This window comes from Drosophila simulans, chromosome 2R (genome assembly GCF_016746395.2).
Source record: "Drosophila simulans strain w501 chromosome 2R, Prin_Dsim_3.1, whole genome shotgun sequence".
Taxonomy (NCBI): domain Eukaryota; kingdom Metazoa; phylum Arthropoda; class Insecta; order Diptera; family Drosophilidae; genus Drosophila; species Drosophila simulans.
The window spans coordinates 11,074,922-11,087,002 of NC_052521.2; the positions used below are offsets into that span (position 1 = coordinate 11,074,922).

The 12,081-nt window shown below is 42.0% G+C and overlaps 1 protein-coding gene across 1 annotated transcript; it reads left to right on the forward strand.

Moving 5' to 3' along the window:
- The first annotated feature begins 775 nt into the window (after nt 1–775).
- LOC6734357 (cuticle protein 19) lies at nt 776–11,329 on the forward strand. Its single transcript, XM_016168001.2, has 5 exons — nt 776–935; nt 1,077–1,177; nt 9,738–9,854; nt 10,466–10,558; nt 10,933–11,329. Exons 2-5 carry the CDS (start codon nt 1,148–1,150, stop codon nt 11,227–11,229), a joined length of 537 nt encoding a protein of 178 aa, XP_016027432.1. The 5' UTR covers nt 776–935; nt 1,077–1,147; the 3' UTR covers nt 11,230–11,329.
- The last annotated feature ends 752 nt before the right edge of the window (nt 11,330–12,081 follow it).

Genomic DNA, 12,081 nt, shown 5'->3' on the forward strand with positions numbered 1-12,081 from the left:
TTGCATTTTGGCAGAGGTGCTGCGGGAAATTGGGACGCCACATGAACACGTTTGTGCAGCTTGTGCAATTTTCCCCGGGCAACCGCATCACGTACTTCTCACCAAACTTATTCTATGTTCTGCTGCTGCTTTCCCAAAAGCCAAATGGCAAAAAAAAAAAGAAAAAAACAAACAAATAGATATTTCGAAAAACTAACAAAAAGGGCGACTGTATCTTTGGAGGCTAAAACGAAACCTATCATCTGACATTCCCAGTGACATTTTCGTATCGTCTCGATGGCAACTGCAGCGCCCGAGGGCCCAGACTTCATAAAAGCCTGGCTTAAATATCAAATTTGGCCGAGTATTTAATGAAGTCATTCGGGGCGTTGCAGGCTCTCCACTCCAGCTCATCTTGTTATATGTACATCCGCCCGAGCTTCATCATCATCGTGCCAGCGATTCATTTATCATCTCGTTACCCATCATCGTAATGATCGTGCCACGGCGATGATCTGCAACATTTTTTCACCACCTCGACACCAAGACTTGGCCAAAACGGCGAGAGCATCGCTGCGCTCTCTTTGGGCCATTCTGAGAGTCTCGTGGATGTGGATGCTCTTGGCTCCAGCTCCACGGAGGCAGATGATCTAGAAGTTAGGCGCTAGACTTGCCTCAATTGTTCAAACCGCTTTTTCGTTACTTTTAGGTGCAGTTGGCAACGCGAACGCCGCTGCTACCGCCGCTGCCGCAGTCGCCGTCGCCGCCGACGTCGCTGCCAGCGTCATTGAGCGTTTATTATAAAAAGCAAGCGCATCTCCATTGTCTAACCTAATTCAAAACGTTCGTGTACTTCGTGCGGTTGTCTAGGAAATCAAACTAGCCGAACCTAAAAACATAAAAGTTGCGAAATCCAACCTGCTATATAAAATAAAACCCTCCCCCGCCCGGTGAAAGTAAGAGTTAATACAACTATTGTGGCAAACGAAGGACTGCAAATTAAATAGTGTGCAATAATCATAAAAATAATACAATATAAATGAAATAATTGACAAGTCTTATAAATTTAATTAAATTCAATTCAATTTCAACTTCAGCCAGCGGCGTTTGTGGATACACTACTTTTTGCCATCGTCTGTGAACGTAAAATCGAAACTCAACTAACAAAATGATGTCCTTCAAGTCGTTCGTCCTGCTTGTGAGTATTTATACATGCGTACATAAAACAAGGACATGTATTTCTGGGCTGGAAAAAAACCTAGCTAACTAAGCCTACATAAATCAGTTGGCCAAACAAATCATATGAGATTTCGCAGGCGTGTCCTTTGGCTAAAGCGAAACTATATACATATGTGTGTGGAAAGGCCAGCAAGCTAAGCTTGTTATATGTCAAATTTGTTTATCGCTGGCAGGGAAAAACGACCCGTGGTCACTCAGTGTCCTTTTTCGTCTACAATGTCATTTTTCTGCTGCGGCTTTTGGGGGAAGTTTAAATGAGATTTGCCAGGAGAACTGAAGGCAACTACCCATCAAACTGGTTGTTTCAAGTGCCTGGCAAACTGTTTGCTTCCCTTTTTTTTCTTTCGTTTTTTTTTGGTAACACTTGCCGTCAATGGCAACGAAAATGATTGCATAACTTGCCACACGTCTGCCACAGAGCCTCTCATCATCATCATCATCATAATCAAAACCCAAGTCCACACACACGCGAAAGTCAAGTGGCGAAGGGGACAAGTAACCCCGCCGAATCGAACAAATTGCAAATAATCAAAGACACTTAAGTGCTCCACTCCGCTCTGGTTAATATATATATATATATATATATATCGTATGTACTCCACCATGGATACGCATTCAATATTTGGCAACATCTGCGTTTGCCAAGTGCCACGTAAAATACGCCCCAAATCTAAGCAATACTCCCTGATTGTTTCTAACTAAACACTTGAGTTTAGGAGAAGGCTAAAAGGTTGTAGGGCGGAGGACACATGTTGGTAATATATTTCCCCTTTCGTATTTAGGCATCATCTGAAGAAAATTGCAAACCTTTTTGCTCCACTTGAACAATTGCAAATATATAGGACTTCAACTTGACTTTGTTTTGTAGACAAACTTTTCTTAGCTCGTGCTAAATTGACACAAGTTTTTTTCATCAAATTGTTGAGAAATATACTACATACTTATAGTTTCCTAAAAATATTTATATAATTTGTTTCGAATTGCTGTAAATTGACTCAGAAAGAGTTGTGCAACTAAGCAATTTCTGGATGATCCAAAATCCTTTCTGCCACCTATTAATTTACATATTTTGCTTTACAAATTTAGCATATTCTCACAATTTTATTGTAAAATTACAGTATTGAATACTTTTCCTGGAAGACCAGAAGTTAACCCGCAATCAAGAGCACACTTGTAAACTGCGAAATACTTTCACTTGTTTGCCATTGTTAAAGCATTTTTGAATCGCGTTTTGGGACGACGCCCTTAAGCAGGCAACAAAATAAAACAGTCGCAAGTTTCGCTGGCTGCTCCTCGATGTCCTTTTATTTTTTGTAACTGGGGCGTGTTAAATTGTTGGTGCGACACTTGGATGCAATGCAGGTCCAGACGGCAGACCACACTGTCTGGAATCCATCCAAGGTACCTCCGCCCATTCCGCGTTACGTGAGTACACAGGAAAAAATTAGATTTCATATGTATGCTTTCTTCGAAATCCAAAAATGTCTAAGAAGATTGAGATATAAAATTATATTAATAGGTGCTCACTGAAAGCCATTTAAATGTGTTAAGATTTTCAAAGAAGACATAATGAATATCTTATTACAATTTAATTGGTCATATATCATGTAATTACTCGAATGAATTTTTACGATTAACGTAATCGTGATTGATGGGCGATCATACCAAGTAGTAATATATGCAAGGTTTAAGGCCAAACTCCAAGTGTAAGATCTAAAATGTTGTTCTATTTGCAATGATTTTCTGGGACTTTTCTCGCAGTGCACTCCTCCATCTCTGGTGCGTCTGGTCTGCCAAGCAGATAACTTCCAAAAGGTACAGCAGACGATAGCAAAGGAATAGAGTTTGGGAGCAGAGTGTAGAACTCCAGCCAGACGCGTGTAATTTGCCGCTTGTAACTTTTTGACTTTTCACCAGCGATTCCCCATTTCCCCAAAGCCGCCATTGCCCCTTATTTTCTTCTTTTTTTTTTTTTGCCTTGTTTTGGCTCGAACCGGGCGAAAAACAGCAGACACGGCAGCGTACAAAGGCGAAAATAAAAACCAGGAGCCCAACCACCACTGCCACACATCCGCCCACCAAAAGGCAGACACTCGATAGACAAATGACCGCTGGCCAGTCGAGTGCACGGGCTTTTGAGAACATCGGGGCGAGCATGTTTTACATGTTAATTTCCAGCCCGGGGAGACCCAACTGGCCAACTACCCAGCTAGCCAGCTAGCCAACTATGGAGTACAGAGTACGAATGCGTCGAGCACCCACACCTAGCTAGTAATGCCCAACTGCTGCTGCATATTAATGCCCATGATTCCCAGCTGCTCATTTTCGCACGCGAAAATTGCAGAACTGGTGGCAAAGAATCCGAGAAACGATTGGTAGCATTGACTGGCATTCGTTCGGGCACGCTTTTGAATTTCAAATGACAAACCTAAAATATTCACAGTTTGATATTTGAGTCCATCCGATGCTGCTGCTGCTGCTGCTGATGATGATGATGAGCTGGCAAAAGCCGAAAGTCGAAGCTGCAAATTCTGCATTCTGCATTCCGCATTCTGCATTCTACAAATGCTGAATTGTTGCATTCGCCGGCCGCAGCGAATGGGGAATTGTGAATGCAGCCATGATGGGTCAATGCAATGCTGCCTCCGATTCTGATTAGAGCCGCCTGATTATGGCCAATATATCGCATGTCTGGCCAAAAGTCTTTCATTGGCTCATCGCAGCACTGCTGGCGATTCGAGTGTAAGCGATTGCCCAATGAATGATGGATGTGTGGAGGGTATTTCAAAGGGATATTTGCATTTTGTCGGGCTATTGGTAAAATTCTACAACATATTTTTAAAAATTCCTGAGCAGAATAAACTTGACTTACTAGAAATAATCTTAAGCAAAGGCAGCTTTAAGCAAAAAATGCAAGACATATACATATATTTAGCTATCACTAGAAGTTCCCCTACATTTTATCTAAATATTTCAAACTACAAGCCCATTTTTTTTTATAAACGTCCAGCTTATAGCAGCGTATTCCCCCATTCGTCATTTCGGACAGGCTCTACCCTTGCATTACAAATTCAATTTTAATTGAAATAATTTGGCAGATTTGCCAGATTTCGCTTGATGCCGATTGGCATTGCCTCAAAGCTGATCCGTGCTTAGGTAATTGAGCCCGGGGGTCGTCGGTTGGGCGCTCAGACCCATTCTTCTGCCTTGGAAGTATGCAATTTTGCGGCTTCACCGATATTTGCTGTATCTTTGTGCGGTTTTATTGTCTTTGGCAATGGCTCGAATGCGGGGGGGAAAAAAAATCCAAACGAAGAAAACCCAAATGGCAAAAAATTAATGACGCTTGAGCAAGTGGCAAGTGCAGCAGCATATATGCAGTATGAGTTGCAAGAGGGGCTTCTGCGGGGAAATGGTAACCAGCGAAGCATCTGCGCCTTTGTGTGTGTGTGTTTGTGTGGTAATCTAATTAAATCGAAATTTCAGCTGATTACAAAAGCCCAGCCTCCGCCTCCGAATTCGCTAATTGCCCAACCAAAACCAGAGCGTCCAACGTGGCGTATGCGCAATGTGAATAAGAGGCAGTTCTCCCGTTTCCCTTGGGCGAGGAATTTTTAATTGCACTATTCTGACTGCAAGTGTTATTTCGTCGGCGCTTTTGTGGGTCCACAACAGCTGGCAATTGGAAAATTAGTTCACTGGGGTTTTTAACCGAAATTTTAGCATTTAAACGGCGGAGAAATATTTCAAAGTCACACAAATACTGGAAAAAGTTGTACTTGGTTTTTAGTGTGCAACAATTTTGGTAGTTGTGGTTTCTGCAAATTTGGCTTATAATTTTCACTCGATTTTAATTTTATTTTGTTGTACATCAAATGCTTATACCAAAACTAAAAGCATAGTAACTAAAATCTAATTAAATCCATAATTTAACCATAATACCACATTGTGTCTATTTACCTTATAATCGGTTTTTATGAGACAAAAAAGCTCCCACATAGTTTTTATAACATTTTAAGTAATTGCACATGAACAGCTTGCAAATGCATAGTTGGTCATAAACAACTACTTGAAGTATTCGATCGTAGCATATAATTTATAAGTTTTTTCTCGCCCGTTTTTGGGTATTTGAAAGGTTAATATCTTTATGGATAAAGCCGGCGGCTTTGTTGCATTGAAGTGTGTTATTTAATTCGGGTTAAATAGGGTTAATGTGGTGTAGAAGAAGCACACACTAGCTGAAGATCTGCCGATAAACAGGCGAAGAGAAATTGACTTATCACAGGTGAATCCCCAAGGAGGCCGTGAGTCGTGAGACAAGCTGGCCAACCTTTGATCTTTGGCATTGTCCTTGTATCCGGCGGGCACGTGACTCTGTGGCAAACAGCTGGGAACATTGGTTGCAAATTGCACAAGGAAATCGCAAAGAGCTGATTGAAATCGTCTGAGTTGCCAGCAAGTTGCAAGTTGCCAGTTGCTAGTTGCAAGTTGCAACAAAAGACTCAAGCGGCGAACTGCAAACTGCAATAAAAGTCATTTCCCATTGCAAGCTCTCTTCTCCCGCCGCCGCCTGCCATTCACTTGGCCCATTAACTTTTATTTCGCCAAATTTGCATTTCAATGCCCCCAAACGAGGGGGAGAGTTGCTTGGAAACACACAAAAAAACCGCACAGCAACATGCAACATGCAACAGAGCAGCAAAAGCGATGCAGATGTAGATGGCGATGAAAAGGTCAACCAAATGTTTGTTGTTCTACTGAACGAGTCGCGACGCGGAGTCGTGTCGTGTGTTGCAAGTGCATGTTAATCTAACATCTATGTAGGGGACTTTTTTTCGGTTGTGCTGCTCTGGTAATTGCTGGGAAGCAGCTGCGATGAGATACGGCACAAAAAAATGTGCAAAAATTCCATAAATTAAGACAACATGGCATCCATAAGTAGGAAGCCAGCCAAACCTCATCATCGACCCACGGAGTGGGCGTTGCAGAATGCTGCTGGAGTTTTCTAGGGGTGCCGCCGCTCCAAAATGATGCAACTCTTGTAAAATCCATCTAAGTATCTATACATATATGTGCCTCCATATTCCCGAATGACGTCTTAATAACAACGCGAATACCAACAAACAAAATGCAATTGCAGCAAGATCTGAAACCAACATCTAAGCTCTTTTCCCAGACAGGGGGACCAATTAAATTAATTAAACAAATGCAACTGCAGCGACACATCCGTCTATCTGGATTTTTATGAAGACATTTTGGCGTAAACATTTTTATTGCCCACCATAAACTATTGCCATCCGATCCGATGCGATCGGCTTAAGCATATTAAATGCTAACCGCCCATAAATCAACCGAGCTCAGCTCCAGACACTCGAGTTTGCCATTTAAGCCGCGTTCAAAAGGCGATTGTCATAAATAGATACATAGATACATCTAAGCGGATCGCTGTAATTCGGCATCCGACTCTGTAAACTGGGTCGTGATCAAATGTGAGCGGGGATGTGGGCAAAAAGTCGGACAAATGTGAAGATTTGCACAATTATTACTTATTTATGGTACGCCAAACTTAGCCAGACTTGATTTGACCTATAATCTTTGTGGCGCAAAATCTACAACTTCTTTGGAGTTTCATTTAACCAGCTCTGTGCTCACCTGTAATTAATTTAAACAATATTCACTTGATGTTCCTGGGTGGCCATCAAGCTCGATGAGTGACCAGTGGGCGGACACAACAATTTGTCTAGAAGTGGAGGTACATCTATCTACACATTTGTGCTTTTCCACGGACTTCCGCACATAGCAGTGTATATGCTATGATTAATTATGGAAGAGCTCGAACAAAACTTGTTGATTTAATAAAACAAACTCAATAGAGCCGGCAAGAAGAGCTCATTGCTGTAATTAACAACTCGGCCCGGCCAACGGCAGCATAATAGCCATTTAATAATAAGCCGGACAAAGCAAACAATTGTTAATTTATTGGATTGTGCACGATTAATGATGCTTCAATGCGAGCCGGCTCGTGCCTTTGGATTTTTTTTTTTTTCATTTGGTGGGGGGCAAGATACGCACCTGCGTGCGATGAGCAATAAAGCAAAAGTGCGGGCACTTGGCCAACAAAAATCTTAATCATTGAGCGCCGTTTTTGGTAGCGCCACCAGCGGGGCAAGATCAATGCCTGCCTCCACAGCGGAGTCAAGGTGCTGCTGGCCACCAAGCATGGCAAATGGGAAAGCCACAGACCATGGCAACGCAGGAAAACCTTCGCGTCTAATGAGCATTCCCCAGCAATGAGAACAGAACTTGGACCACACTAAAGCTTGAAATGCAATAGTCATGGTTGCCAAGACCAAATGAGACCAAGGCAAAAGAAGACACTCGATAGTTTCCCATAGGAAAGTTAAGATTTTGAGAAGAATTGAGACAAATATAGTAAATATAGTTCGAGTTTAAATCCATTTAAGCCCATTTAATTTAAAACATTTTTCAAATAATTTATTTAACTTTAAGCCATTGAAAATATTTGACTGTGTTTTTATCTACTAAGCCCACCGTTGTGATCTTAAATAACCAGCAGATTCGTTGCCTGACTGTCTCAATCTTTCAGCCAGACTGTTGCCGCCCCTTCTGCCAACTTTGGCTATACCATTTGTTGCAACTTGGCTATCTGCAATTTTTGGCCACTCCATCGCTCGCCTCCCACTCCCTCCCCTCTTGCCCATTAAATTTCGGCTGTCGACAAGTTGCCGCAATTTATTTTGCGGCTCTTTTGCCTCTTTTATTTAATTAACACGCAAATTATTTGCCGTTATTTTATTGAAGTCGACTGTGGATTTTTTTTCTTCCATTTGCTAGGCCGACTTGAGATAATTACATTTGTTTTACACGGACAATTGCCGTTGACATGCTTATTGGCCAGGTTTTTGTGTCTGTTACCACTTCGAGTTTTGTACTTGAAGAACCTGAAGGTTAGGACCACCCAGCGCGGTAATTGCGGAAACTTTAGTGGAGCTAATTAATTTAAATTTAAACTCATTTGATGGGTGAGCAAAATGTGTAAAACGCCGGTGGAAATTGCCCGATATGCCTCATTAAATATATGGGAAAATTTAATGGATATTACACGGATTAATTAGGAGTACATTACCTTATATATAGATGAATTCGTTGGGATATATGTAGCATGCCTTAAAGCTGTAAACTAAAATTCAAGGCAATTTTTTCTTTAAATATTTATTACATCAATTTATAATAGATGAGATGCAAAGCATAAACTTTTATTAGTTTGTTAAATACTTTAGAAGGTGAACTGGAAATGCTTTGAGTAATGTGTATTAATATAAACATAAACACATGACTAAAAAAAAATCGGTACATGGAAAATTAATTAAGTTTATTTATAATTTTATGATATCTGATTCCCCATCGCGATTATAGAATCGATTGAGTTTATCCATGGGAAAGCCTCGTGCGAAGCGGAATCCCACTTTCCTTGACCAAATATGCTCCCATGTGGCTGGAGTTACACGTTCGGCCAACACGTCGTATGCGCAATTTAGCAATATGCACACACAACTAATCAGCAAACAATGTAAAGCAGTTCCCACCTGTATCGCTAATGATACCGATAATAATGATCAATGTCCCAAGCTTCGCCGCATAGAATATTTACTATATGTATGTGTGTTCCGCTGGCTGTGGATAATTTAGTGCCAGTGCGGCATTTCCGCAATCCGTTGCAGCATGCATGCATGTATGTACATATGTAAATTGAAAAGTTGGCAGCTAAAAAAGCACACAAACGAGACATTAGATGACAGGCAGAAGCCCCGCGGATTGGCCCGGCCAAGTGGTTATGGCAACTGGTTGACCGGCGGCTGTCGGCCAACTGATGGATGGCTGCAATCTGACATGTGGATGCGTTGACGAGCTGCCGTCACCACCAACCAACTAACGTCCAACATCGTTGGCCACCATGTGCATGTGTCAATTAGCCGTGTTTAAAGAGCGGAATCGCGGAATCGCTGCATCGACGGCAGATCGCCACTAACCTCCGCCATTTGCTGCCCTTTTGCGGGCGATGAGCAAACGCCTTTCGGGCACGTTCTAAATAAATTGCCGCCTCTTTGGCTGCGGCTTCTGCTGCTGCTGCTTGGGATGCAGTTGCTGATGCACCTGCTCCAACGTGGCTGAATGTCAGTCGCGATCTTATCGGAGCTTCTACATCCATTTGCAACCGTTCACTTTTCAGTTCGCCCTCTTAATTTGACCTTTAAGTCACTGATATAATGTCGCACCAAGTGCCCGGCTCTTACACTGTGAAAAAAAGTTATATATATGAAATTAAATAGGAAATTTGATCACACGAAAACATAAACTTCATTAAATTGCAAGCATTTCCACTACACTGCATTTTTATAGAATTTCTTTATAAAAACTAATTAAATGTTAATCCAAACTTAGTTTATTCTATGTGTAGTTCAGCTTACTAAATTAAATTCCATTCGATTGTCTTGCAGAGCTTATCCCTCGCTGCCATCAGTGCCTATGCCTACGCCCAGATCGCCCCAGGCTCCAACGCGTACCTCCCGCCCACCAAGAACGGCTACGACTACTCGGAACCCAAGACCCCATTCGTGAGTATTGCTCCCATCTGAATTATCTATCTGACTATGTGAGGGTATGTGGATATATGTGGGTATGGTACCATGTGGCTATCTGGCCGAATGGCCTGGCCAACCGCCTCAAATTGAATCCCAGTCAACGGACTAATTACGGCCATCATTCTGGGAGCAGTTGCAGTCACAGGCAGAGGCAGCCAACTCCAGTTGGATCCAGTCGAGATTTGTCGCCGCATTTATCACCCGGAGTGCTGTGGCTCAACTCAATAAATGCGGCACGTCATGCTGCTGAATGTCGGCCCAAAATGATGGCAACATTTCGAATCGGTCGCTTGGTGAAGGGCTTTGGCTTTGGCAGTTGAAAATGAATGGAAGTTAACCTTTCGAGATCCCCCAACCAACTGGCAGATCGTTGCGAAAATAGCACAATAATGCAGGTGAACTTCCATAACGCGAAGTTCAGCAGTTCAAGTTTTCCTAAGCTAACAATAAATATTTGGCATCACTACTAAGAGTTGTAATTCACTTCGACAATGAGTAATGAGCAGTATTTACACCCCATTTGGAAGTTATAGCTATTTCATTTTTGACTTTTCCGTTTGCTAAATGGTCTGTTACTCCCACAGAAGCCCGGCCCACCTGGAAGACCAGCGGCACCTGGACCCCGGCCACCCGCACCACCCGGCACTCCTCGCAACATTCCTGGCCAGCCAGCCGATGTGAGTATATCTTAATCATCATAAACAGCAATCATCAGCCATTGAAAAGATCAGAGATCAGTGGTTAATGAACCATTGTAATGCGTTTAACATAGATGCATTTTTATTCCAATTTGATGTTCAACATAATGTTCACTCAGCCAACAAGATCAAAGATCAGTTTGGCATTGCAGAGATATATCTTTATTATGATAGCCAAAAAAAAATCGTTATTAAGATACAGATACAATTAAGATTTGAGATTATTTTGATTTATTTCCCAACAAAAACTGTGCTTGTTAAATTAGAACTGACTTGTTTAATTTTAATTCGTAATTGTATTTCTAGTTTTTATTTTCTTACTAATCGTGTGTTATCCATTAACCCAAATGCAGGACCATGTCCACGTGCCCGGCATGCCATACGACTTCGAGTACGCCGTCCAGGATCCGGAGACCGCCAACGACTATGCGCACAAGGCGTCCAGTGATGGCGATGTGGTGACCGGCGAGTACCGCGTCCAGATGCCCGACGGAAGGACCCAGATCGTCCGCTACACCGCCGACTGGAAGACGGGCTACCACGCGGACGTGAGCTACGAGGGCGAGGCCACGTACCCGCAGGGTCCGCAGCCAGGAGCTCGTGGTGGTGGCGGCGGTGGTGCTGGTGGTGCCGGTGGGTACAAGTACTAGGCGTGGGTGGTGCTTCGACTGGGTCAGCTGGGGTCACATATGTATCTTGCGAAACGTGTAAGCCTTACGATATACCAATAAAAAGTATTGATAAACTAAAGCGACCACTGGTGTTTGATTTTCGGAACTACGGTTTAGTCTGGAGCTTTACGATTGTTGGAATTCAAATTAAGTACAGGTGTATATTAAATGTGTATATTAAAGTTAAACAAAATCACCAACGCCTAATGTATGTTACGATATTCAAAAGGAACGGGAGTGATAAAGCTTTAACCTAAGCTCTATTCCAAGCAGTATAACATAAAAGTTTCAAGAACATTTTTTTTGTGTGCAAAAAAAGAATTAGGCTCAAATTTTATTTCTTATCTTGAAAAGTTAGCATATGCCGAAGTTGTACAATACATATGTATGTACAATGTACAGTAAGACATATAATATTGTATATTAGTTATTATTATTTAAATATAGATTATAGTGAAAATAATAGTAATAGTAATAATGCTAATAGCCGAATCTATGTACATAATGTCACAAAATTCATTTCAAAAATGACTTTATGTAAGATTATTTGTCAGTAAAGTAATCAGCTAGCGAAATTTTTCTTGGGTATTCGCTTTTACCCTTCATTTCTTATACCCGTCATGCTTCCACCCATACAAATTTTAGGCGTACAAAAAATGACCTGCCGCCGATCGTTGACTGTGCGTCCACTCACCCAAACGGTTATTGCGCAGCAGGCCTCGGGTGGTTTTTTTACTCGTAACAATAACACCACCTTGGTAAAACACTCGAATATTTTCTGTTGCCCCAAGTAGGGTGTCAAAAAACACAGGGGTGCCTAGAGACCGAGTG

Excerpts from the sequence above, each read along its gene's own strand:
- LOC6734357 (XM_016168001.2), top strand. The coding sequence starts at position 1,148 with ATGATGTCCTTCAAGTCGTTCGTCCTGCTT. Across the intron at positions 1,178-9,737 it reads TCAAGTCGTTCGTCCTGCTT|AGCTTATCCCTCGCTGCCAT; the intron begins GTGAGTATTTAT and ends ATTGTCTTGCAG. Across the intron at positions 10,559-10,932 it reads TTCCTGGCCAGCCAGCCGAT|GACCATGTCCACGTGCCCGG; the intron begins GTGAGTATATCT and ends ACCCAAATGCAG.